A 25,830-nucleotide genomic window follows, 5' to 3' on the forward strand; every position below is an offset into this window, starting at 1 on the left:
CTACTCTTCAAAAGGAGGCAGCAGCTTCATTTCATCCCTTTGAGCCAGACAGCCCAGTTGGTAAAGAATCTGCCTGCAATGCTGGAGACCTCGGTTCAATTCCTGGGTCAGGAAGATCCATTGGAGAAGGGATAGGCTACCCACTCCAGTATTGTGCCCTAGAGAATTCCACGGACTGTATAGTCCACGGGGTTGCAAAGAGCTGGACACCAGTGAGCGACTTTCACTTTTCAGTCTTCAAAAGGAGCCAGAAGTTGTGTTGGGAAGAAATTGCCTTGAATGAACACAGAACCTGTCCACCTTCCACAACAAACCATCCAGGTGTTAGATCCTCATCTGTGGCTTCAGTGACTTAGTGATATGGACTATTACTTTGCATCCCACTCATACACCACCACCACTTTTTTTTAAAAACCCTGAGATGTAACCAAAGGAGATCATAGCAGAAGTCCTAGTCATCTCCAAAGTTGTACAGGCTCTGTTATCTGCCCTAACATCATCTAAGAGCCTGCAGCATTGAGTTTCCTCATGGGGTTTGCCCCAGTCTCAGAACATCCACATTGGGAATTCCCTGGCAGTCCAGGGGTTAGGACTGGGCGTTTTCACTCACTGCACCTAGGTTTGCTTCCTGATCAGGAAACAACATCCTGCAAGCCAGGGTGGGTGCAGCCAAAAAGATGAAAACATCCACATTCCCACAAGGATGAAGGAGTGGGTCAAGACAGGAAGATAAATTAAGCCGAAGACAGAAGTGGTTGATGCTTGATAGTGTAGGTGGGGCAGCCAAGATGCACTCCTGCCCCTGGTTCCCAAGCTGTTCCACTTGTCACACCCAACCAAAGGTCAGTGGGAACCTGCCTGTTTTGTTGAAGCAGGAGAGGCTCAGGGGAAGTATCATTTCATAGTAGGTTGGACCAATATTTTCAAAAAGGACTCCACACCACAGACTGGGGCTGCAAACGAAGACTGACAGAAGGGTCTTGGTGCTTAGTTTGAGACCACCACCATGACCTTGATCTGTTAGGTCCCTGCAGTTTCCACAGAGGTTGGACTTGGTGAGCCTTCGATGTGGAGCACAGGTGGGATGCCTTCGCTGAAGGAGGATCAGGGAATGTCCCACGAAAGGCTCTTGGCAGAACTCCGGTCAACGAAGGCCTCAGAGCGGTCCGGAATTCTCACATGGAGCCTTCAGTCCCAAATCACCAAGTCCGGGGATTTCCCTGGCCTTCTAGTGGTTAAGAACCCCACTGCGTGCTTCCAGTGCGCCCAGCATGAGTTCGATCCCTGGCCGGGGAACCAGGATCCCCCATCCTGTGCCGTGCGGTGCGGACGCAAAAGCAAATCACCAAAAGGGTTCCAGATGGCTGGGACCAAACCCAGGCTGTCTTGATGACAGAAAGCCTCCTTTCAGGAGGGTAGGTCCACAAGTTTTGAAACGGCATCCTGCAGGGAATTCTCGCGTTTGTGTGTAAAACGCACAGAGCACTCGGTAGCCTTTCATCCTTGTGAAGAGGGAATCCTCTAAATTTCACAGCGAGGGGAAGGGCGAAGAAGGACAAAGACGTGATGGGGATCAAAACCCAGGTCTCTTGCCATGGAGTGCCGCCTCTCTGCGCCGCTGGCGCCAGCCCGGAGCCCTACTCGGGGCCAGGTGAGGTCTCTCCCCGCTTCCCGTCCCGGGGGCCGAGATGCCCCCCACCTGGGGCTTCTAGAAGGCTGAGGGGGGGGGGTCCCAGCTGCGGGGGCGGGACCCGAGCGCTCTGGCGATTGGCTCGGGACGGCGGGCGCGGTCAAGGCCGGGGGCGGACGTGGGTGGGAAGAGCGCCGCCGCCCCGCGCGCCCCCGCTGCCGTGTCCCGCCCGGGTGAGCGCACGCGGGCGCCGAGCGCGGGGCCGCGCGCCCACCATGAACGCCAGCGGCCCGGGCTACCCGCTCGCCTCGCTCTACGTAGGCGACCTGCACCCGGACGTGACCGAGGCCATGCTCTACGAGAAGTTCTCGCCCGCTGGCCCCATCCTGTCCATCCGCGTGTGCCGCGACGTGGCCACCCGCCGCTCGCTGGGTTATGCCTACATCAACTTCCAGCAGCCAGCGGACGGTGAGCCCCCGGGGGAGCGGGGGGCGGGGAGGGCGACGGACAGACAGACAGACAGACTGTATCCCAGCCACCTGTGCGCTTTCCCGCTGGCTACTCCCGCGTCTTCCATTTTGCAGCCAGGGAAACAGATCCAGAGTTACAGGAGGGGGGCCCTGAGACAGGACCTAGCAACTAGTGTGCCCCGTACCCTGTTTGATGCTCCGCCTTCCGGAAGAGAGGTGATGCTGCTGAGTGAAAACAGCCAAGGGCTTTGGGGTCAGCCAGACCTGGGATTAGAAGGCCAGCAACGGTGCGACCTTGACTGAGCAAATGAGTCGTTCTGAGCTTCGGTTACCTGTCTGCAAAATGGGGGTGGTACCTGCCTTGTAGAGTGATTGGGAGGAGAGCAACGCACACTACCCGGTGAGGAAGATTGTGCCCAAGAAGGCACAGGTGATGGTGGGTGGGGCAGCCAGGAGTACTCGGCCTCGGTCTGCGGCCCTTCCTGACAGCGGATCCCAAGGTCTGCATCAGGCGCCTCCACTTTGGGGAACCCCGAAAAGCTGCCTCCCCTCCGGAGTCGACAGCCCATTTCTCAGAACTGATAGGATCGATCAGCGCTTGCCAGCTGGGTATGTCCTGGCTTCTGTTCAGAGCCAAGAGGAGAAAAATCAAGAGCGCTGGGTTTTGTTGGAGCTCTAACACGAGGGTGTGAACTTGAGCAAGTCGTCACACTTGGCACCTCTTCTTCTGTAAAATGGGACTAAGGCTTGTTCCCCAGGAACCTGGAAGGAATGGGAATTGTGTCTAGGAAGCAGTTCCAGTGTCATATGGTACATTATAAGCCCTCGGTATGTGCTAACCTAAGAAAAATCCTGGTAACTATAGCAGGTGTGAGACTCTGGAGACGTAACCAGAAGAGGCCTGCCCCAGACAAGTCCACAAGGGGGCGCCTTTGCCTGAGGCTCCTGGGAGGCTGGGGAGGTTCCTGCCTCGGGGAGTTTGCTGGGGAGGTTTGGCTGGTTTCCCAGCAGGTGACTGAGCTGGATTCCAGGGAGCTTTCCCCTCTGTTCTGCTTCACCCAGCCAGTGCCTCTTGCCGTCTTCTGCCAAGTCCTGTACAACCTGATTTTATAGAATGGGAAATTGAGCTCCAGACAGGAGAAGGAGTTTACTCCTGGCTGTTTATGGCAGGACTAGATGGAAAACCCAGACTTCTCCAAACTTGCCCACTGAGTATTCCACGGTTCCTCTCCATGCCTCTGAAACCAGAAGTGTCCCTGTAGCTGGGGACAGCACGCCACCTGGCAGGACAATGGGCATATGCTGTTGTGCTTAGACATTCTACTGTTTACCAAATACCTATTTGAGCTAGGCACAAGGCGCTTTGCACAGGTTATTTAATTTTTAACACTTAAAAAAATGATTTATTTATTTATCTGGCTGCACCTGGTCTTTACTGCAACATGCGGGATCTCTTTTAGTTGCAGCATGCAAACTCTTAGTTGCAGCATGTGGGATCTTGTTCCCTGACCAGAGATGGAACCCGGGCACCCTGCATTTGGGAGCATGGTGTCTTAGTCACTTGACCACCAGGGGAGTCTCACACATTATTTAATTTTCAGTCTGTCTGACAAGCTGGAGGTGGATGATATTCTCTCCCATTGTTAGATGTAGAAAGTGTGTTAGTCAATCAGTCGTGTCTGATTCTTTATGACTCTGTGGACTGTAACCCACCGGGCTCTCTGTCCATGGAGTTCTCCAGGCAAGAATACTGGAGTGGGTTGCCATGCTCTTCTCCAGGGAATCTTTCAAACCCAGGGATCGAACCTGAGTCTCCTGCATTGTAGGCATATTCTTTACCCACTGAGCCACCAGGGAAGTCCTTGAGTAGTATAATCAGCACCTCTTTCCAAGTGTAGAAGTGGGCTCAGAGACGTGATGTTCACTTTCCCGAAAGCTATCCTCTTTGGGATCAAATCTCAACTCTGCCACCCAGCACCTCTGAGCTTCGCTTTCCGCAAACTGCTGCCACCCTTGTCATAGGGACTCTCCTGATCATTTACCCTTTCTGATCCTCAGTTTGTCTTTATAAAATGGGGGTAGGAATTCATGCTCATTTCGCTATGATAAAAAAGTTGAAGGAGATCCTACCTGGAAGTCACACACATGAATTCTATTTATTCCTCTTGAGCCTTCAAGCTCTTATCTTGAATGAGACCCAGCCAGTGGCTCATTTATTGATTGGCTCAGCTCCCAATTAAGCTGTTGAGGGCTCAGGGAAAGAAAATACCCTTAATTAGCTCCTTTCTCTCCTCCTGTCCAGCGGAGCGGGCACTGGACACCATGAACTTTGAGGTGATCAAAGGCCAGCCCATCCGCATCATGTGGTCCCAGCGAGACCCAGGACTTCGTAAGTCAGGTGTGGGCAACATCTTCATCAAGAACCTGGAGGACTCCATTGATAACAAGGCCTTGTACGACACCTTCTCCACCTTTGGGAACATCCTGTCTTGTAAGGTTGGTGTGCCTGTTGCGGCGGGCGGGTGGTTCTGGGTTAGACCCCTGGATGATGGTAGAGAGTTAGCAAGCAGCACCTCACTTTACACTTTACAAGGTCTTATCAGTAAAGTTTCAGGTTCAGCTAGCACCTGCATGATAGTCGTTCTCAGTTTTATCTTCATAGAACTGTCAAGTGGTCACCTATGGATCGGCTAACTATTGCCGAATAACCACCTCTTAATATAGCAGGTGTCAACAGCAACTATTTATTTTGCTCATAATTCTGCCATTGGTGGTTTGGGCTGAGTTCAGCTGGGCCGTTCCTTTGCTCTTGGCTGGATCCTTCGTATGCCCACTGAGAGCTGGATGACTCTGCTTCTAGGGAGTGAGTGGTCATCAACTGGACTGTCCTGCCTTTCCTTCCTGTGGGCTTTCATCCTCCAACAGGCTCGCTCAGGCTGTTCTCATGGCAATAGTAGGGTCTCAGCAGATGGAGAGTGGAAGCTCGCCAGGCCTCTTGAGACCTAGGCTCAGAACTAGCACACTGTCATTTCATTGCATTCTACTGGCCAAAGTAAGTCATGAGAACAACCCAAATTCAGAATGAGAGGGCAGTAGACATTATAGGACAGAACAAGTAGATGCAAGAAGGCCCTTAATTGGAGCCATGGTGGCAGTGGACATCATGTTTGTAGCATTTCTCTTATGATAGAATGGAAATTTCCTAAGAATAGGGATCTTGTTCACCACTGTCTCTCAGTACCTAATGAGATATGGAAACACAGTAGGTGCTCAATAAATATTTGTTGGGCTAACAACTGTATTATCACTTGGGAAGGGATGTAGGCATTTCTCTGACTTATAGTTGAGGGTGAGGGGGCCATACAGCTGGCTAGTCTGTCCTGACAGGCCTAACCCTGGGTGTTTTTGCCCCCTGATTTTATGAGGATGGTTGGTTAGTTACCTTGCAGCCTTTGGCATGTCCAGCCTTCTGGGGAGGTGGCCTGGGGAAGGGGGAGTGATGGCGCCCCCATGTGTTAGAACTCTTCCTTGACTCCTGTGTGCCAGGCACAGTCCTGAAGTTAAGTGAGGACTTACCCCTCTCTGTGAGTGAGGGGGTATTCTTGTGACTCAGAGGGGCACACAGACTGGACGAGGTGGATTAGCTGCTAAAGGCGCTGCATGATGGAAAAGGCTGTTTCCTAGCTCTGAGGATCAGTGGAAGGGGAAGTCTTAACTGTGTGCTAAGTTCCTGCAATAAGAATAGCAGATTTCCCAGTACTTTCCGTGTGCAGATCTTCTGCATATACATCCTTATTGAATTTCCTCCAGTGGCCTCTTAAGATGTAAATAGGAGGATGCCTGAGTTACCGTGGAAGGCAGAGAGGCTCAGAACTGGGATCACTTATTCCCGGTTATATGTTACGGGGGTGGGAAGTAAGTGGCTGAACCAGGATCTGAAGCAGTGAGTTTGCCGGCTTAGTTGAAACTAACTTAACAGGGATGAGTATGTCTGTCCCCATCGTTGAGGGCTTGAGGCTCCCTCTGGATCACTGAGGATTGGAACAAAAGCTCTGTGTGACTTGGGCAAGTCTTTGAAGGCCTAATGAAGCCCTGTTGGGGGCCAGGTTAGGTACAAAGCATTCAATGTGGTCCATTACCCTGAGTGTTTGCCTTTATATATTATGAGGATGGCAGGTCAGTTACCCTACCCAAGACCCTGGTATATCCAGCCTTCTGGGGAGATGGCGAGGGCGGGAGAGAGGTTGGGAGTGACGGCACCCTCTGTGTTTGCCCTTGCATGCTCTCAGGCTGTTGGGAAATTGTGAGACTTTTAGCAACAGCAGGGAATTGAGCTCTGAGGGAGATGCATTGGGATCCAGGGAGACAAAGGCCCAGGAAGGACAGTGCCCTGGGGCTGAAGAAAGGTTTATGAGGTACGGTGGGTCTCCCCTCGTCTGGAGCCAGGCTACCCAAGTGCAGAGGCCAGCCCACCCTACCAAGCAGAGAGGCAATGTAACATAGTTGGTTAGACCTTGGACTTTGGGGCCAGGAGTCCTGGATGCAAATCCTGCCTCTTCCATTTCCCGGCAGTATGGCCTTGGGCTGGTTGTTTCAGCTCTCCATACCTCAGTTTCCTCTAAAAGGGGGCAATGACAAAACCTACCTCGTAGGGTGGTGGTGAATGTATTGGTTGGCCAAAAGTTTCATTTGTGTGTTTCCATAACATTCATCCCTTGAATGAAAATTTTGGCCACCCAGTGTTAACTCAGGTAATTTTCACAACACGGGTAGCCCTTGAAAGAGTAGTGGACTTCCCATTAAGCATATGTCAAAGTGTTACTTGCTCATCTGTGTCTGACTCTTTGTGACCCCATGGACTATAGCCCACCAGGCTCCTCTATCCATAGGATTTCCCAGGCAAGAATACTGGAGTGGGTTGCCATGCCCTCCTCCAGGAGATCTTCCTGACCCAGGAACTGAACTAGGCTCTTCTGCATTGCAGGCAGATTCTTTACTGCTGAGCCAGTAGGGAAGCCCATTAAGTATCTACAAAAATCAAATGATTTTTTCTGCTGGCTGGCTGTCCTTGGACAAGTCATTTATTCCCATTTTCCCCAATCAGGCATTTGAGACTCAGAGGATAAGAATGGCCTGGAAGGGTTCTTATGACAAATATATCAGTATGGGATGCCCTTAGCAGGTGTTTGGCTTGGAGTGGGGCACAGTCAGTGTGATTAAATCTGAATGGCAGAGCTGGGCTTGAGTTGAGCGTGGAGAGGCCCTACTTGGGGCTGGACGGGTGTGTGTTGTTTATGGATTTGGAAGCAAGACTTGTGCAGCGCCAACTGGAGAGCCTCAGTTGTCAGGCTTGTGTAGTTCTGTGGATTGTAGGAGCTGCTGGGGGTTATTCCCAGAGAGACATGGTCACAGTTTCATGTTAGAAAAAGTGTCACACAGGTCAGCCCAGAAAGAAACTGGGTTGGGAAACTGGGATGGTGGTCAAGGTAGAAAAGTGTCACTTAGCTGAGTGGGGGCCGTCCCCTCAGTGAGGGGAGCCAGGGACCCCATTACATGGTCACTAGGGGTCTTAGTGCAAATTCAGTCAGAGGAAGTGGGACTCTATGAACCCAAGATCTTTCCTATTGTTGAGGTCTGTCCTAACTTGAGTCGGAAACCTTGCAGAATGGGAGTAGGATGTTTGTGGATCTTTTCAAAATTGGAAACAAGTCTGCTGTTGAAATAACTAATTGGTAAATGTTTTTTGAAAATATTTATTCAGCTGCAATTTTTTTTTCAGCTGCAATTTTTGTTGAAGCATGTGAACTCTTAGTTGTGGCATAGTTCCTTGTCTATGGGATCAAACCCAGGCCCCATGCATTGGGAGCATGGAGTTTTAGCCACTGGACCACCAGGGAAGTCCCATTAATTGCTACAGTGTAAACAATGTTGAAAGAAATAAAATAAAAAAGATTCCATCACTTTCAACTCTAGTTCCCCAAAATAGTAATTCTTAACAGTTTTGCATGTCTGTTTAAAGATTTCTTTGCCAAGGTATGGAAGCAACCTACGTGTCCATCAACAGATGAACGTATAAAGATGATGTGGTTTATATATGCAATGGAATACTACTCAGCCATAAAAAAGAATGAAAAATTGCTACTTTGCAGGAATGTGGATGGATGTGGAAGGCATTATCCCAAGTGAAATAAGTCAGGAAAAAACAAATACATATGATATCATTTATATGTGGAATCTAAAAAATACAACAGATGAGTGAATATAATTAAAAAAAGAAGCAGCCACAGAGATATAGAGAACAAACTAGTGCTTCCCAATGGAGAGAGGAGGAGGGACAGTATAGAGGTGGGGGAGAGGAAGGTACACAGTAGGTGTAGGGTGTAGGATTGCTCAGGGGTATATTGTATAACACACAGACTATAACCAATATTTTGTAATCACTGTAAATGGAAAGTAACCTTTAAAAATTATATAAAAAGAAAAATATAGCCATCTCACACGTTCTCTCTCCCTACTTCCTTTCCTTCCTTCTTTTATCTTTCCCCTCTCTGTCACTTTTCCATTCTTTCTCTCTTTGTCTCTCTCACTGCCCATATGTTTTCCACTACATATGTATTTCTTCTGTTAGCAGAAACTTAAATGTTATCAAAAATGCCCAAAAAATTTTCTCAAATGTGTAGATGCCCATTTGAATCCAAATGGACTTGATTTTTTTTTCCCCCCCAGGTAACAATATACCTTACAGGTAACTCTACCAGCCATGAAATCTCTTCAACTATGCAATACAGCAGACCAAGATGAATGTAATGTTATTTACTTAACCAGTCTTCTTTCTCCTCTCTCATTTTTTTTTTTTTTTTGGTCTGCCAATAAATGGATTTGTTTATTTACAACAGATCAGCATTAATAAAATGTACAAATTAAGTGTATAAATATTAGAAACAGTGTATCATTATTACTTTACTATATGCCAGAGACAGTGAAGTGAGGTGGTTCAAGTCTCAGTTTGGGTATTCACTAACGGTACAATCTGGAGCAATTTATGAAGCCTCTGTTTCATTTCACTTATCTGTAATAGGGGTTAATAACTTCTACCTCATAGTGTTATAACAGGGATGAAAGAAGTTAATTTCACACAAGCAGCATTTGGGACGCCAGTTTCCTCTTGATGGACACTTGGGTTGTTTCACGATGCAGCAATGGAGGGCAAGTGACTTGAATCTAATCCTTTTATCCATTGCGTTAGGAAGATCATTAAAAGCTGGTCTGTGGTATAGACACGACCTGTGTTCAATCTGAGCATTCTGTCCCTCTTTACTGTGTGATCGTAAGCAAACAGATTGACCTCCCTGGGATTTCATTTCCCATCTGTAAAATAGGGTTGTTGCATGACACAAGATTGTCTTGACAGGCAGGGAGCCAGCACTCAGATATTGGTCATTTATCACGATCGTCACTCTTTTCTACGGGAACCTCCTGTTGGATGCTCTGTGTCCTGTTTCCCTGTGGCGCAGGTGGTGTGTGATGAGCACGGCTCCCGCGGCTTCGGCTTTGTGCATTTTGAGACCCACGAGGCCGCGCAGAATGCCATCAGCACCATGAACGGAATGCTGCTGAATGACCGCAAAGTGTGAGTGAGGAGCTGGGGGGCGTGGGGTCAGGGCCAAAGGAGCAGAATCATGGTACCGCCAGCCTGGGACCAGTCCTACTGCTGCCAGCTAATGGACACTGGACACGGAGCGGCTGGGGTATTACCGGCAGTGGGACCTCGCGTGAGCTGCTCAATCTCCCGGGGACTGCCTTTCCTCAAGTAAAACATGGGGCTGCTGACATGTGTTAGAGGGTGATTCTGAATAGTAAATGAGGGGATGCTTTGGAGATTCCAGCTAATGGCCAAGTCATCCATGGACTCAGTGATCTGTGTCTGTTTTCCAGCCTTCTCAGTATGGCTGCGAACTTTATTAAACCTTTTGTTTCCTGGGATTTGGAGACAGGGAGGAAGGTTGGCATATGCTTAGCCTGCTACTTTCATGCCTTTAAGTTTGGCATTTTTCCCACTTTACAGATGGGAAAATTGAGTCACAGGTGCTGGAGAGAATCTGATCTGGTGATTTTCTCAGTTAGTTCTGGTTCTTTTTTTTCTTTTTTCTTTTTTTCTGGCTATACTGGGTCTTAGTTGCAGCATTTGGGATCTAGTTCCCTGACCAGGGATCAAACCCAGCCGCTTGCATTGGGAGTGTGGTGTCTTAGCCACTGGACCACCAGGGAATTTCCCCTGGTTCTGGTTCTGCTCATCAGATGGCCCAGCCCTAAGCCTGAGACTGTGCAGTGGAGGAGACTTTGAGCTGGGAAATGCCCAGGGTCATTTTGTCCAGAGTTTCTCCATCAGTGAAGGTGAACTTTGGTGGGCTTTTCCTGAAGCTCCAGAAGCATGTTTCTATTTTTGGCAGCTTTAGTTTGTCTGTTTTCCTGTTACCTGGTTTCCTTCCATTTTTGGTGCCAGCTATAACTATCTGCACTAAATATCTTATAGGTACCTCAAGTTTTCTTATGCTTTCTTTGTTTTCCTTAATCTAGGATAGTTTCTTAGATTTTATATTTATGTTGACTTGGAAACTACAATTTTTAAACTTCATATTACATTTAAGTTATTTCAGTGCCCCCCACCCCCACCCTGCCACCTGCCCTAGTGACACTGGCATAAACTGCATCTGGTTCTCTCACAACCAGCACACCCAATACATGTTAAATGAATAAGCAAATCCCTGTGGTGTGAGCTTGATCCCCAGTTTTACTGGAATGAACACTGAGGCTCAGAGAGGTTAGTAACTTGCCTGGGGTCACACAGCTTGGCAGCTACTGAGTGAGGATTCAAGCCCTTTTCTGTGTGACTCCCAACTTTGTGCTCTTGTCTCTTGGGCACTCAGCTGCCTCATGTACAATAGGAGATCCAGTGCCTTTGTCCCAAGAGGAAAGTCATCTGAACCTTATTCTGGGACATAGAGTCTTGGCTGTTGGAGGTGGTTTGGTCTTGGAATATTGTCCTGCCCAGTCCCCAGATGAGGAGTACAGAGGCCCTAAGGCCGGCGGCAATTGACTCAAGGGACCCAGGCCTGCTGCGTGGGCTGGAGCAGGAATGGGGGCGGTTGATGGCAGCCATAGGCAGCTGCCCACCCTGTGTGTCCACAGCTTCGTTGGCCACTTCAAGTCCCGACGGGAGCGGGAGGTGGAGCTGGGCGCTCGGGCCATGGAGTTCACCAACATCTACGTGAAGAACCTCCACGCGGACGTGGATGAGCAGCGCCTGCAGGACCTCTTCTCCCAGTTTGGTGGGCGTGTTACCCAAGGGAGTTGAGGATCACTTCTACGCCCAGCTCAGGCTGTGGGGAGGGCCCCCTGGGGCTTCCTGAAGGCTTGGGGGAGGGTGGGGGACTTCTCCGGGCTTCCTGGATGCCCCTTTGAGCCGAGTTGCCCTTCCCAGGGAAGATGCTGAGTGTCAAGGTGATGAGGGATGACAGCGGCCACTCCCGAGGCTTTGGCTTTGTCAACTTTGAGAAGCATGAGGAAGCCCAGAAGGTAGGAGCGTCCCCATGGCCCTGTTTCATGGAGGAGGTGCGGAGCCAGGCCTGGGAACAAGTGAGATTAGGAGCGGAGGGCTCCAGCTGCCCATGGAGGAAAAAGTCCCTCCCCAGAATGGGTCCACAGGAGCCAGGCCCCTTCATGCCTGTGGTGAAGGCAGATATCTTCTGCCTCCTCTGGTTGCTTCCATACCCTGAGGTTGGCTGGCTTTTCACAGAATCTTACTACATGGGAGCTAGTAGGGGCCTTTGAGACAGCCATTTTTTTGACCCTGCACGTGGCATGTGGAATCTTAGTTCCCTGACCAGGGATCTAACCCTCACTCCCTGCAGTGGAAGCGCTGAGTCTTAACCACTGGACCACCAGGGAAGTCCCAGCCATTACCCTCTTCTTGACTTGATGGTGGGACTGAGGCCAGGGAGGGGCAGTGCCATGTTATTCCTTGCTTCCAAGCCTTTGCAAACGTTTTCTCAAAACACTTCCCCTCCCATATTCTTTAGACCAGTGCTGTCCACTGGAAATATAACATGGGCCACATGTGCAGTTCAAAACTGTCCAACAGCCATGCTAGCAAGGATAAGAAACCCCCATAATTTTAATAATATATTTTGTTATTCAAATGATCACTTCAATGTGATATAACAGTAATATAATTGTGATACAAAATTTATATTGATAAACACTGAGATTTTTATATTTCCTTTTTTGTATTAATTCTTTGAAATCTGGTGCCTTTAGCACATGGCAGTTCAGACTAGCCATATTTCAGGTATTCAGGAGCTGCATGTGACAAGTGACTGCCATGTTGGACAGTGTAATTATAGATTATTGACAGGTCTCAGCTTATACTTTTCCCTCATCAGGAAGCCACCTCTTCCTGTCCTCAATGCTTCTGATGAGGTGCCCCTCCTGTCTATCTCCATCATTAGCCCAGATTCTCCTTGGATAGAACTGAGGGCAGAGACTGGGTCTTGTGTCACCATTAAATCTCTAGTATTGCTGGTAGGTACTAGGTACATATATCCTGAGCTAGGGAAAGGTTCAAGGTGATACCATGAGTAACAGAGGGTTAATGTCCTATTTTGCCTCCCACCATGAAGCTGGTTCCATGGCTGCGGCCCCATTAAGCTCACTGGTCATGGAAGAGCTCAGCCTACGGTGGGATCCTGGGCCCATCTTGAGAGCAGTCACTTCTCACTGAGCATGCACCACAGGCCAGGTGCTGCCTAGTTTTTCATATGCTCTCCTGTCTCTCCCACCAGTGTGGGTTCTCCTGTAATTATCAGGATCCAGCAGGTTGTAGCTAAGAAGACAGATCATTGGAGTTAGGACCAGTTCTTTCTCTGAAGTTTTATCCTTAAGTAAAGGGCTCCTTTGAAAACTTACTTTTTATGTCCTTGAACTAGCCCTGTCCTTTTGTAGACTTTGATTGTCCCAACTATAAAATGATAAGTTGGAGTAGATGGATGAAGCTGGCAGGGGAAACCATAATCTCTAAAGTCTTAGGTAATGACCTGAGACTCATGTAGACAGTCAGTTCTTGGGGGCTCAGTGTTTTTACATATATTTACGTTCGTCTGCATGTTTAGGTAGAGAAGCAAGTCATCATCATGTGACAGTATTTACTAATGAACTGACCACTTAAAAATTCAGTTCCCTTCCAAACATTTCTCCTCTCTAACACCAGTGTCTAATCCACATCTTTGAGTCAATACACATATGGGTCTGCCTTTCGCAGATTTTTGCAGATGAACTGATGCAAATTCAGTTCATTATGAATGGGCTACAGAAAGACATTGTACCTCTTAAAGAAGATGTAGGATTTCATGGAATCAAAACCACTGACAGTTTGGGATCTGGCAGGCTTAGGTCAGTTAACTGAAGAAAAATCAACAATGGTTAAGAAGTCAATGCTTCTAACTAAAGCCTTCATAGTTAGCCAAAAGGCTTCTCTGTGCTGTGAAACCCCAACATGAAGGCAGTGGATGATGGCATCACACCATTTTGAAAGAATTATGCTTGTTGCTTTGTTCAAATCATCAGTGTGTAGTTACACTTGGAACCTACTAAATACTAAGTATGGGAAACGTCGCAAATTAGAATTTCACTTTTTAAAATAAAGCTCAAAGCAATTAAAAAAAATATCTATACAGTTTACTCTGAAATTTTGTCCCATGTTTTTTAAAAAAATGGATTCACTTTAAATGGCCTTGATCCTGGTACCAGCTACTCTCAGCTAACGAGGCTGGCCTGACTTGCAGGTGGCGCCCCCTGGACCCAGAAGATGGGACTGGAGGCCAGGTTAAGGCCAAGGGCTCATGAGAGTGGTCACCAATGAGGTAACTGGTTGCCTCTTCTCTGCACAGGCTGTGGTGAACATGAACGGGAGGGAGGTGAGCGGGCGGCTGCTCTACGTGGGCCGGGCCCAGAAGCGGGTGGAGCGGCAGAATGAGCTGAAGCGCAGGTTTGAGCAGATGAAGCAGGACCGGCTGACCCGTTACCAGGTGAGGGTCAGGCTTCCTGGGGCAGCTGCTTCGATGTGACAGTGTGTGTGCCGCCCTGAATGTGGCTCCCTCCCCCAGCAGTCCCACTTCCAGAAACTTGGCTTTGGGGATGGGAAGAAGGGGAAGGGGTTACAGCTTCCGGGTGCTGGGCTGGCTGAGTGATGGGTGGGGTGCCGGGGCTCTGCCTGCTGGGAACTGGAGGCTTGGTGGGCGGAGCCCATATAAGCCCCTCCTTCCATCCCAAGGCATTCTGGGACTTGGAGGGGAAGGGTTGCATCTAGCCGGTATCCTTTTCCTTCTAGGGCGTGAACTTGTATGTGAAGAACCTGGATGACTCCATAGATGATGAGAAACTGAGGAAAGAGTTCTCTCCCTATGGAGTGATCACCAGTGCCAAGGTGAGGGCCTGGGGCACCCACAGGGGGTCCGTAGCCTTCCGTCCCATCCTCACTGCCCTTGAACACCCCACCCCCGCCCTGCCTTGTGGGTTTCAGGGAGTTGGTGGTGCTATGCTGCTCCTTCCGGAGTGAGAACTGGGTCTGACCCCACTGAAGCTTGTTGTTTATCTGCATCTTATCTGGACTGGAGGGGAAGAGGGTAGAAATACAGTCCCACTCACACAGCTAGCCTTGGGGCTCACTGTAACCTAGGTTCATGCAACAAGCATTTATTGAGTGCCTACTGTATGCCAGATACCAGAAATTATGTCTCAGAATTTCCATTGACTTATGTTGTCTGGCCCTGGCCAGTGATATAACCCCTTTCTGGGTCTCAGTTTCCCCATACGGAAAATGAAAGAGTTGGCCTGCATCATTCTTTGCTCATTATTTATTGAGCACCTGCTGTGTACTCAGCCCTCTTAGCATCAGAGACGTGGTGTTGGCTCTGTGACCTTGAGCAGATGTCTTCCTAGCCCCCTCTGTAAGATGAGGGTGTTGGACTCCCTGGATGGTTCTGAACCCTGGCTTCTCATTGAAATCCCCTGGAGAGCTCTAAAGTAGACTCCCAAGTTAGAGAACCTGAATGTAGATCTCTGGGCATCTTAATTTTAAAAGCTCCCCAGATTTTAAAAAATATTTATCTGGCTATCTCAGGTCTTGGTTGTGGCATGTGGGTCTTTGTGGTGCACAGATGCTCTAGTTATGGCATGCAGGCTCAGTTGTTGCAGTTTGCAGGCTTCGTTGCCCCAAGGAATGTAGAATCTTAGATCCCTGACCAAGAATCGAACCTGTGTCCCTGGCATTGCAAGGTGGATTCTTAACCACTGGACCACCAGGGAAGTCCCTCCCCAGATTATTTTTAAGAAGAAAGACACAGTGATCATTCATTCCGTACTTGAGCACCTGCTGTTTTGCCATGCCCTGTGGGGAGCACACAGGAATAAGTCAGATATAGTCCTTGCTCTTGAGTAGCTTATAGTCTTGTGGGGAAGTCAGATGCATCACTAACTCAAGTCTACTATAGGGTGTCGGGGGGTGAGGTCAGTATAGGAGGCAGAGATGTGGTGGCTTAGCAGAAGAGGAAGGAGGACTTCCTGTAAGAAGTAGCAGTGGCAGCAGCATTTTCCTTGGCTGTGAAGAGGTTAGGGAGCTGCAGGTGGGAATGAAGAAATTTCCGAAGAGATCAGTGTGGGTGAGGGCCTTGGGACCTACACATGTAGTGTGATGGTTGGGTTCTTAGGAAGTGGTCTAGAAGTTCTTTTGCCTGTTGAATCCTTTTTAAATGTCCTTCAGGGAGCCTGTTATTTGGGGATGAGGTTCTAACAATTTCTGAGTTAAGGACCTTTTCTCAAAAAAAAAAAAAAAAGAGAAAGCTATGGGACATGTGAATTAAACACCAGTAACTCTGATTCAGTTGAACAATCAGTAAACTGAAAAATTTGATTTGTATAAAGCTCTGGGCCCTCTTTGCTGGCCAGTGCATACTTTATATAGTATTGTGGTTGTAAGCTGTGATTTTAAAGTTAATCAGAACTAGGTCTAAATCCCAGTCCTAGCGTTAACTAGTTACAGAGCCTGAAGGAAGCTATTTGGTTTACTTACCCATCTGTAAAATATGGGGGTAATATTACCTACTTTGAGAGGTGTCCTGAGAACTAAAAGGCCTGCAAGTGGAGCACCTGCCCTTGATAAGTAGTGAAATAATGATCTTATTGTTTACACTTCTTGCATATAACTTCAGAAGGCTCACTGACCTCCTTGAGGAACTCTTGAATTGAAGGGAATTGTTAAAATCTGGATTGCTTAGAGATGAGGCACACTGGGGTGATTATCTTGTTATAAAATGGGAATTTTATATAATCTTACATAAACTTACATAATTTATTTTCTATTTTATAAAATAATGGTTGAAAATGAGATGATAGTATTGTAAACATGTTATATAGATTAAGTTCATAGTAAGCTCTGCATAAGTAGTCATCGTATAATTTTCTCTCTTTTTAAAACTACCTAATAGTAGTTCTTATTAACTTGTTAAAACATTGTTTTTGTGCCAAGAAAATTTGGTTGTCTGATAAAGCCTATGGACCCCTTCTGAAGATATTTTTAAATGCATAAAAGAAAATTCATAGTATTACAAAAAACAGCTGTATTGAAATATATTTGTTAAAATACTAAGGTGACAGCAGTTTGTGCTCCTTTAGTAATGCATCAAGCTATAAGATCTAAAAAAGAAACTAAGATCTGGGGGAATTCCTTGGCCATCCAGTGGTTAGGACTCTGCGCTGTCACTGCTGAGAGCCCAGGTTCAGTGACTTTCTGGGAGCCAAGATTCCCACAAGCCACATGGCATGGTCAAAAGAAAAAAAAACTGTAAGACTAGTGAAGTGGCAATGAGCCTAAAAGATTGAGGTCAGCAGTAATTAATGTTATAGGAAAATATCCCTCTTGACAAAGTCCACACAGCTAATGCTACTTTATTTTTTCTTTGCCTATATTCAGAATAGAAGGAAATGCTAATGTGAAAATACGCCATTTTTTCCCCATCGAAGTTCACAGACCCCTAGAGTTCTATCCAGTGATCTTTCTGAGGGGATCTGTGAATGTTCAGGTCAAGATCTTGTATGAATGGGTAGCAAAGTGCAGTTGAAAATCACTGATGTTAGGGTGTGGGCTCTAATAGAGCAGATTTACAATGTTCTCAGCTCAAGTCCTCATGGAGTCAGGCCAGTGTCTTGACCCTAAAAAAAAAAAAATCAGGAATCGTAAATGCAATATGGATTGAATCTTGGAAGAGAGAAATGTTAGAAAGGCCAGTGAAATCTGAATGAAACTGGTGGTCCAGTTAATAGCATTGTAGATAATAATTCACAGTATTGTCCCAATCAGTTGATATTGTAGTTTTGTCCCAGTGTTAACATGGTACATTTGTCAAGCTAGGTGAAAGGTATGTAGTAAGTCTGTACTATTTTTGCAACTTTTGTATAAATCTAAAGTCCTTCCACAGTAGAAAGGTTTTGTTTTTTTCTTAAAGATCACCTTTATGACTGATATGAGCCAGGTTGGAAAAGTAGCTTCTTTTTTCTTTTTAAATATGTATTAATTTGACTGCTCAGGGTGTTAGTTGTGGCATTCAGGATCTAGTTCCCTGACTAGGGATTGAACCCGGGCCCCTAGCATTGGGAGCACAGAGTCTTAGCCACTGAACCATCAGGGAAGTCCCAGAAAGGTTACTTTAATAGTTTGAAAAAGACTAAGAACCTCTTCCCGAGATTTTCAAAGAACTTGGCTCATGCCTTGCCAAGGCAGTGGAGGTTTTCCAGCACTGTGCATTGGGTTTAGCTGTGGCTAATTTGTGACCCGCTGGCTGGGTGACCCTGGACAAGTTATTCTTTTTTTTTTTTTCATAGTAGTGAGGATTTTTGTTTCTATTGCAAAGAAAATCAACATGATAAAGCACCAAAAATACAAATTCAAATTATTTTCCTCTTCCAAACAAATCCCTTTAATGGAGTCTCTAGAAACTACAGCTCTTAAGAGCATCTCACATTGTCCATAATTCACAAATGAACTAAAGAACTGTATAGGCAGTTTAATGAAACCCAGGGAGTAGTTGAAATACAGATTTTTCATCACAGTGACATCCACCAAAAGGTTTAAGATTGTAGCCTGGCTGAGGAACCCTGCCCCTAAATTTTAACCTGTCCCAAACTATCGACCCACTTCATTATAACCTCGCTGATGAAGGCAGATATAGTAACAATTTAAAGCAGCTTTCCATCACTACTTAGGAACATCTTTTAAAAAATATTTATTTATTTATTTGACTGTGTTGGATCTTAGTTGCAGAGCGTGGGCTCTCTATCTGCGGCTTCTGTGGTTGCAGCTCATGGGCTTAGTACCTCTGAGGCATGTGGGAATCTTAGTTCCTTGACCAGGGATTGAGCCCACATCAGCTGCATTCTGTGGTGGATTCTTAACCACTGGACCACCAGGGAAGTCCAGGAAAATCTTTAGGAGGAAAATTTAGAGGTCAAAATGCACTCTGAAATGCACCTGTTCTCACTAACTCTGGGGGATGGTCTAGTAATTGAGGAACAGCTCCCAGGTAGCAGATGGGCTGGTCTTGGGCAGGTCATCCTGAGCCTCACTTCTATCACCTGTAAAGTGGGTGTGGCCATGCTTCCCCACTCATGTTGCTCTGTATGTCAAATGAGAAGGCCTGTCAAGCATCTGGCATGCGGTGGGCCTCAGTAAATTTAAGGGTGAGGGGACCTCCATCAATTGCAACTTCTCCTGGGTGCCCTCTGCACCAAGCCTTCCCCCTCCCCGGGGAAGGGAGGGGAACTTGACCCCCGGAGTCTTCCTTCTTCACCCCCAGCAGCCCTTGTCTTGTCTTGCTTTTAGGTGATGACAGAGGGTGGCCACAGCAAAGGGTTTGGCTTTGTGTGTTTTTCCTCTCCAGAAGAGGCGACCAAGGCCGTGACAGAGATGAATGGGCGCATCGTGGGCACCAAGCCACTGTATGTGGCGCTGGCCCAGCGCAAGGAAGAGCGGAAGGCCATCCTGACCAACCAGTACATGCAGCGCCTCTCCACCATGCGGGCCCTGGGCGGCCCCATCATGGGCTCCTTCCAGCAGCCTGCCAGCTACTTCCTGCCCGCTGTGCCCCAGGTGACTGCCTGCCCGCCTTCCTTCCGTGACAGCCAGGGAGAGCAGGCAGATCCAAACTTTGCTGGCATAGAGGGATTCCCAGGGTGCTTCTGCTGGAAACTCACTCGGCAGGCGGCCATGGTCACCCCATCTCTGAAAGGGGTAATAGTATGTCTGTCCAACAGTGCTTCCTGATCTGGGAGAGATTTGTGAATGTTGTGCAGAGAAGGATACTCTGTGGTCAAATACTGGGTTGGCCAAAAAGTTCATTCGCGTTTTTCCGTGAGTTCAGTCCTCAGTCATGTCTGAACTGACTCTTTGTGACCCCACGATCCACAGCATGCCAGGCCTCCCTGTCCATCACCAACTCCCGGAGTCCACCCAAACCCATGTCCATCGTGTCGATGATGCCATCCAGCCATCTCATCCTCTGTCGTCCCCTTCTCCTTTTGCCCTCAATCTTTCCCAGCATCAGGGTCTTTTCCAATGAGTCAGCTCTTCGCATCAGGTGACCAAAGTATTGGAGTTTCAGCTTCAGCATCCATGAGCTGTGATGGAAAAACCTGAACAAACTTTTTGGCCAACCCAATACATTGGGAAAAGATTGCATTAAGCCAGACAAGCCTAGATTGCTTCACTGTGTACCTTCTTCTACGGTAATATGCCAGCAGGCACAGTGACTTTCCCAAACTGGCAGGATTTGCAGAGTCTCCCAGCTGAGATGGTCATTTTTGTGGGCTGTCTGTTAACATCTCTCCTGGATGTTGATGTTCTGAGGGGTCTGGTTTGGGGAGGGAGCTTGTGTGACCTGGTGGGGTAGGAAGATGAATGGCTCAGAGGATGGGGAACATTCCTTCCCCTTAGCGGTTACTTAAGCTGACAGGAGGACAGTGGGATGTGTCACCATTTTATCTAGGTCACTGGGCTAGTACCACTGATCAGCAGAGCAAGGACTGAGCCTGAGATCTTGCCCTGAAGGGCCCAGGGCTAACAGACCTCCTAAGATGGGAAGCAGGAGCCTTCACCCCAACTTTGTGGGTATTTGCTGACCAGTCCCCTGGAGGGGAGACTGGCATTCTTGCAATGGTGTCCTTGAGGGATGCAGTTGCTCATCCCCTCCCCCTGCGCCCCCCGATGCTGCCACCCCCCCTTCACTCTAGGTCTTTCTCTCCTACACAGCCTCCAGCCCAGGCTCCGTACTATGGCTCTGGCCCACCCATCCAGCCTGCCCCCAGGTGGACAGCCCAGCCACCCAGATTGTCATGTGAGTGACCCAGCCCCTCCCCCATCACGTGCCCCCGGGGGAGGGGGCAGAATGTGTTAAAGATGTGGACTTGGGGGTCAAGCCTGGCCCTGCTGCTTCCTAGTCATTTGGGTGGGTAACATCACCCCTCTGAGCCTCGGTTTCCTTTTGTGAACATGAGCCCGAGTGAGATGCATGTAAAGCACCAAGGACAGGGCTATGTGCATGTAGAAGACACGCACACATGAGCTGTCACCTTCAGTGAGCTCCAAAGGCTCTCCTGATTGGTGGTGGTGAAAGTTCCTGCAAAGCTGAGAAAACGAAACTCCATTGGCAGTACTGTTGAGGATGGTCCTTCTCTTCAGAGGGAAGTTCACCCTGACCTGAAGCTGACTTTGGGGGGCCAGGGTGTGTGGTCCTGATACCTATGCCTCTTGGGGTCCCGGGTAGACAGAAGTTGGCTTTGTAATTGCAGATTTCCATCCCCCTCCCCTGGAGGTCTGGGTCTCCGGTGAATTCCCTCCCTCCTCTGTCTGCCTTTCTTGTTCACCTTGCCACCCCTTCCTCACCTTGGAACTGTCAGGGTGCAGTGTGTGCCTCTGATTGTTCCACTCGGCTAAACTTTCTCCGTGTTCCCTGTGCCACAAGCCGCTTACTCGCCCAGGGCCTCGGTGGTCCGGCCAGCAGCCATGTCTCGGCGCCCCTTGGCCCCCGTTGGAAGCTCCAGGCAGGTCTCCACCCACGTGCCACACCTGGTGCCCCACACCCCGCAAGTGGGTGAGTGTGGGCAGGGCCAAGAGGAACCGAAGGGAGAGCGGGGGCGGGGGAGGGGAGCGCAAGGGCTTGCTGCTGGGGTTGATGCTCGTGGGGAGTCAGAACCGGCCTCCACGGTGACCCTGCCGCTGGCCCTCTTGGAGGGCAGTGCTGGCACGGGAAGCTGTGCAGTGTGGCAGTCTGCGTGGGCTCCAGGGTCCTACAGACCTCGTTCTGGGGCTGACTCGCTGTGATCTTGCTTGCTGCTGACCCTGGAATCCTCTTCCCTAAAATCCGGGGGAAAACAGTATTCCTGATGTGTTATGTGAATGAACGCAGCCATACCTGCAGGGGCTCAGCTCCAGATCTGGATCTTAAGTGCCTCGGCAGCTGTGAACAGGGGCGTAGGTGCTGGCTATGAGGCAAGCATCTGTCCCTTCCCCTGGCAGGTGTTTGCACATCTGTGTGTTGACCCTTTACGCGGTTTAGGGAATTCGGTGTGAATGCTGGTTTTGAGCTGTTAGGCTTTTGAGTTGCTGTTGGGCCTTGTCATCCCTATTTGTTTCTTCCAGCCAACATTGGTACCCAGACCACAGGACCCGGTGTGACAGGATGCTGTACCCCTAGCAGGCCTCTCCTGACGCACAAATATTCCACGCCAGCACACTGCACTGATTGGGTAAGGCTGGCCCAGCTGCCCTCTTAGTTTGGGCTCCAGGGGTGCCTGGCTCAGAACCTTCTCTAAGGCATTGCTGGCCTCTGGACCTTGGTTTTCTTTCTTTTCTTGGCTTGTAAAGTTTCATTTATTAATGTGTACCATCAGAAGAGATATTCTGCCCTCCCCGTCCCCCTCCTCCGCATCCCACCCTTACTAACAGAAAGGGAAAAAAGGCTAGGATCACGTTTTGTTTTTTCATCACAAGCCCCTTTGCCTTATTACCAGAATTAACTTGGGTTTCCTTAGTACTTAAGTGGTGAGCAGTGAGAATGTGATCAGTCTGCAGAACGGAACTGAAAACATCTTCTGTAATTAAAAGACTGTGTGTTTATCTCCCTGCCCCCTAAAAAAGTCTCCAAGTCAGCATTTTCATATCCTGTCTAGAATTTCTGTGTAGATACTTCAAACTATTTCCTGCAGAATGAACAAAAGTTGGCTTTAGAGAGCAAAATGATTTTGAAGTTACCAAGATGTGCAAAGTGAAAGTTGAGTCTGACTCTTTCCAGTGATATGGACTACATCCCCCAAAGTCCTCTGTCCATGGAATTCTCCAGGCAAGAATACTGGAGTGGGTTGCCCTTCTTTTCTCCGGGGGATCTTCCTGACCCACGGATCAAACCCAGGTCTCCCACATTGCAGGCAGATTCTTTACCAGGGAAAGCCCACCAAGAAAGGGTCAGAAATCACGCTGGGGATGCGGCCATAAAGCTACCTGATTAAGAGGTGCTTATTTGCCACCAGGTGGTCAGTAATGTGTAGCTTCACTTGGCCACATGCACTGGTTCCTAGCACCACAGAACAGGTCTGTATTAGAATGTCACTTTGTCTTCTAGTTCACTGTGCCCTTGTTAGGGATTCTGCCCGCCCTTCCCCCCTCCCCAATTGTCCCCAATTGTCCATATCTTGCCCCCTGTTCCCCCTCTTCCAGAGACTTCCTGGAGGCCTGTGCTCAGCTGCTAGGGGTAGCTTTGCCCGCCTGTGTGGTTAAGGGATGTGTCCCCGTACCATGTGCAGGTCCAGGAGCCCGCCGTGCGTGTCCCCGGACAGGAGCCCCTGACCGCGTCCATGCTGGCCGCAGCACCGCTACATGAGCAGAAGCAGATGATCGGTGAGTGGCTGGTTCTCCTACCCCGGAGCAGGAGGGGGCGCCACCAGCTGACTCACCAGCTGGTGGTCAGATGTGGAGACCAGGTCCCCAGCCTTAAGCTGACCTTGCTGGGTGACCTTGTCCAAGGCACCTTTACTTCCCAGGCTCCTGTTCATCTTAAAACACTGGTCAGACCAGGCAGTCCGAGATTTCTTCCAGCTTTGCTGTTCAGTGACTTTGACTCAGGCTGGGTGAAACCCCAGATGTGGGGAGATGGGTTGGGGGAGCTCGAGGGGGTAGGAGGAGGAGCAGGAGGGTAGGGTCTTGGGTTTCTGCCAGCAAATGGCCTGTCGGGGGGGTGCTGATGGGAAGAGGCTGTGACCACGTTTCATCAGTCACCCAGTGCCCACTGCTGGGAGGCAGGCTATAAACACGCACTGGGGAAATAAACGGTGTCCCCCACACCTGAGCTCCTGTGCATGCATCTCCCTCCTGGCGTCTGGCAGGCCCTGCTGAAGGGTTAGGGTTAGGATTAATTAAAAGAATGAAATGAATGAGCTCACTGTGGTCCCTAGGCTGTCTCTTCACCAAGACCTCCAGGCTCTTCTCTGAAGGCCCCCACTGCCTTCACCCCATTGATTACTCAGCTCGCTGGGGCTTCTGTCACTTTCCTACCCACCCCTCAAAGAAAAACTCCAAATGGGCTTCATGGAGGGGGAAGGCTCTGTGGGCAGTGCCCTGGAAACTTCTTCACTGTCCTCGTGGGAGAAGCCCTCCTGCCCCCACCAGTGGCACCTAGCACCCTGTCCTGGCTGCTCCCTCCACACATCGCCACCAGCACGAGGCCCCGTCCCTGGAAGTGCCCGCTGGTGGAACGTGAATTTATGTTGTCTGTTTGGCTCCATCGTCCCTCCGAAAAATCAAGTTCCACATTATTGTATCCTGTCTAGAATTCCATGTGATCCTTCAAATGACTTCTTGCCCAGTGAACAAAAATGACTTCTTGCCCAATGAACAAAAATGAATTCTTGCCCAATGAACAAGAGTAGTTTGGTTTTTTTCCCCGCCATACCACAAGGCATGTGAGATCCTAGTGCTCCGAGCAGGGATCGAACCCACGCCCCCTGCATTGGAAGCACAGAGTCTTAACCACTGGAGTGCAAGGGAAGTCCAGAAAGAGTAGTCTTTAAACTGCAATCAAGGCTGTGCCAGAGTGCCCATGTGCTGTAACGTATAATGTCAAATTGGATTCTTCAAGCCAGCCTCCAAGGTGGGGCTTGCTGTGCTCACCTTACACTTGGGGAAGAGGCTTCTAAGCAGGTTCAGTGACACACCTGGAGGGAGCCACCCTGGGACCGAAACCTGAAATGCCTCTCTGTTCGGTTCCACGATATACACCACCCCCTCCCGCCCCCTGCCCCCAGGATGCCGGGCTAGCCACCAGGTGTGTGCCTAAGCCTCCGGGACTGTTCTGTACAGGTGAGCGTCTCTTCCCCCTTGTCTACAATGTCCACGCCCACTTGGCCGGCAAGATCACCGGCATGCTGCTGGAGATTGACAACTCGGAGCTGCTGCTCATGCTGGAGTCCCCCGAGTCCCTCAATGCCAAGGTGCGCTGGAGCCTGGGGGCAGCGGGGAGGCCTGAGGGTGGAGGAGGGTTACAGAGCCAGGTGTCTGCTGCTGGGACCGAGGAGCGGGGTTTCCTGGCTAATACCTGCTGGGGGTGGGGGTGGGGGAGAGCCTGGTAAAGGCCTGCGGCTTCAGCCCCTCCCAGTCTCTGCAGCTCCGCAGGCAGGACTGTGTTACAGGGAGCTGTGTTCTGACCCAGCCTAGGGGAAGGATTCCCCCCGCTGTCTGGCTAGGGTAGAAGGTGGCCTTCGGGGGTTTCTGTCCTGGGAGCTGGTGAGCAGTCAGATGACAGCTCTGCAGCAGTGCTGGGGAGGCAGGGGAGGAGAGGCCGTCTCAGGACCCTGCTGGGGCTGCTGCACTGGCCGCCCCCCGCCCCCATGTACCCCACAGGTCGAAGAGGCTCTGGCAGTGCTGCAGGCCCACCAGGCCACGGAGCACATGCGAGGAGTGAACCTGCGCTGAGGCCAGGTGGGTGGGTGTGGGCGGGAGAAGGGTGGGCTGAGCCCAGAAGCTATAGGAACAGGGCAGGGACATTCAGACTCCCTGAGAAGGCTGTGGTGTCACTGGCTTATCTTGGAGGCGTTTGGGGAAGCGGTGAGGATGAGAGGCAAGGACAGACTGTGTAATGGGAACTGGCATGGACTCGGGTGCCCAGTGGAGGGGTGGTTCTCTCACTGGCTGCCCACCGTGGGGGTCTAGCTTAGAACAGGCTGGCCTTGCCCTGGGGCCCACCTGGTGGTGCTTGGGCTAGCCTGCATCCTTACTTACACTGCTGTGGTAGTTTTAGAAGCATCTTATCTTTTCATCCCCAGAAAATGGAATCCTCACTCCCTTGGCCGAGGAACAGCGTTTCCTGCTCTTGTCTCTAAGGCCCTGTGAGCCGTGACTTCCCGATTGGGGTGTATCTTACTTGAGCTTTTTGTGGAATGAAGGCTGGTCACCGTGCCAACCTCTAACCTGTTGCTTTATGTATTAAAAGTGCTGCAAACTCCACCTTGTCTCTCAGGAGGCCTTGTGTCAGAGGGAGGTGGGCAGGGCAGAGGGTAGCCTTGGTGGGGGCTTTGGCTGTAAGGAACAGGAGCCTAGATGTGTGGTAATGTACACAGAGGGCCTGTCAACCATGC

The 25,830-nt window shown here is 49.5% G+C and overlaps 1 protein-coding gene across 3 annotated transcripts; it reads left to right on the forward strand.

Moving 5' to 3' along the window:
• The first annotated feature begins 30 nt into the window (after nucleotides 1-30).
• Nucleotides 31-25,699, forward strand: PABPC1L (poly(A) binding protein cytoplasmic 1 like). Of its 3 annotated transcripts, XM_043882901.1 has the most exons (16): nucleotides 31-1,651; nucleotides 1,952-2,098; nucleotides 4,403-4,596; nucleotides 9,615-9,730; nucleotides 11,290-11,429; nucleotides 11,582-11,676; nucleotides 14,046-14,183; nucleotides 14,486-14,581; nucleotides 19,031-19,297; nucleotides 20,456-20,540; nucleotides 21,168-21,296; nucleotides 21,845-21,951; nucleotides 23,005-23,098; nucleotides 24,557-24,687; nucleotides 25,097-25,174; nucleotides 25,519-25,699. In XM_043882901.1, exons 1-15 carry the CDS (start codon nucleotides 1,567-1,569, stop codon nucleotides 25,166-25,168), a joined length of 1,896 nt encoding a protein of 631 aa, XP_043738836.1. In that variant the 5' UTR covers nucleotides 31-1,566; the 3' UTR covers nucleotides 25,169-25,174; nucleotides 25,519-25,699. The 3 variants fall into 3 exon arrangements, with proteins under 3 accessions (XP_043738836.1, XP_043738838.1, XP_043738837.1); XM_043882903.1 differs by lacking the exon at nucleotides 21,168-21,296; XM_043882902.1 differs by lacking the exon at nucleotides 31-1,651 and having other exon boundaries at nucleotides 1,829-2,098.
• Nucleotides 25,700-25,830: the final 131 nt, after the last annotated feature.

This window comes from Cervus elaphus, chromosome 23 (assembly GCF_910594005.1).
Source record: "Cervus elaphus chromosome 23, mCerEla1.1, whole genome shotgun sequence".
Lineage (NCBI taxonomy): Eukaryota > Metazoa > Chordata > Mammalia > Artiodactyla > Cervidae > Cervus > Cervus elaphus.

Bases quoted from the DNA above. Each gene is read 5' to 3' on its own strand.
- PABPC1L (XM_043882901.1), top strand. From the start codon at position 1,567: ATGGGGATCAAAACCCAGGTCTCTTGCCATGGAGTGCCGCCTCTCTGC. The intron at 1,652-1,951 runs GTGAGGTCTCTC...CGCTCTACGTAG, and splicing joins GGAGCCCTACTCGGGGCCAG to GCGACCTGCACCCGGACGTG. The intron at 14,582-19,030 runs GTGAGGGCCTGG...TCTTGCTTTTAG, and splicing joins GAGTGATCACCAGTGCCAAG to GTGATGACAGAGGGTGGCCA.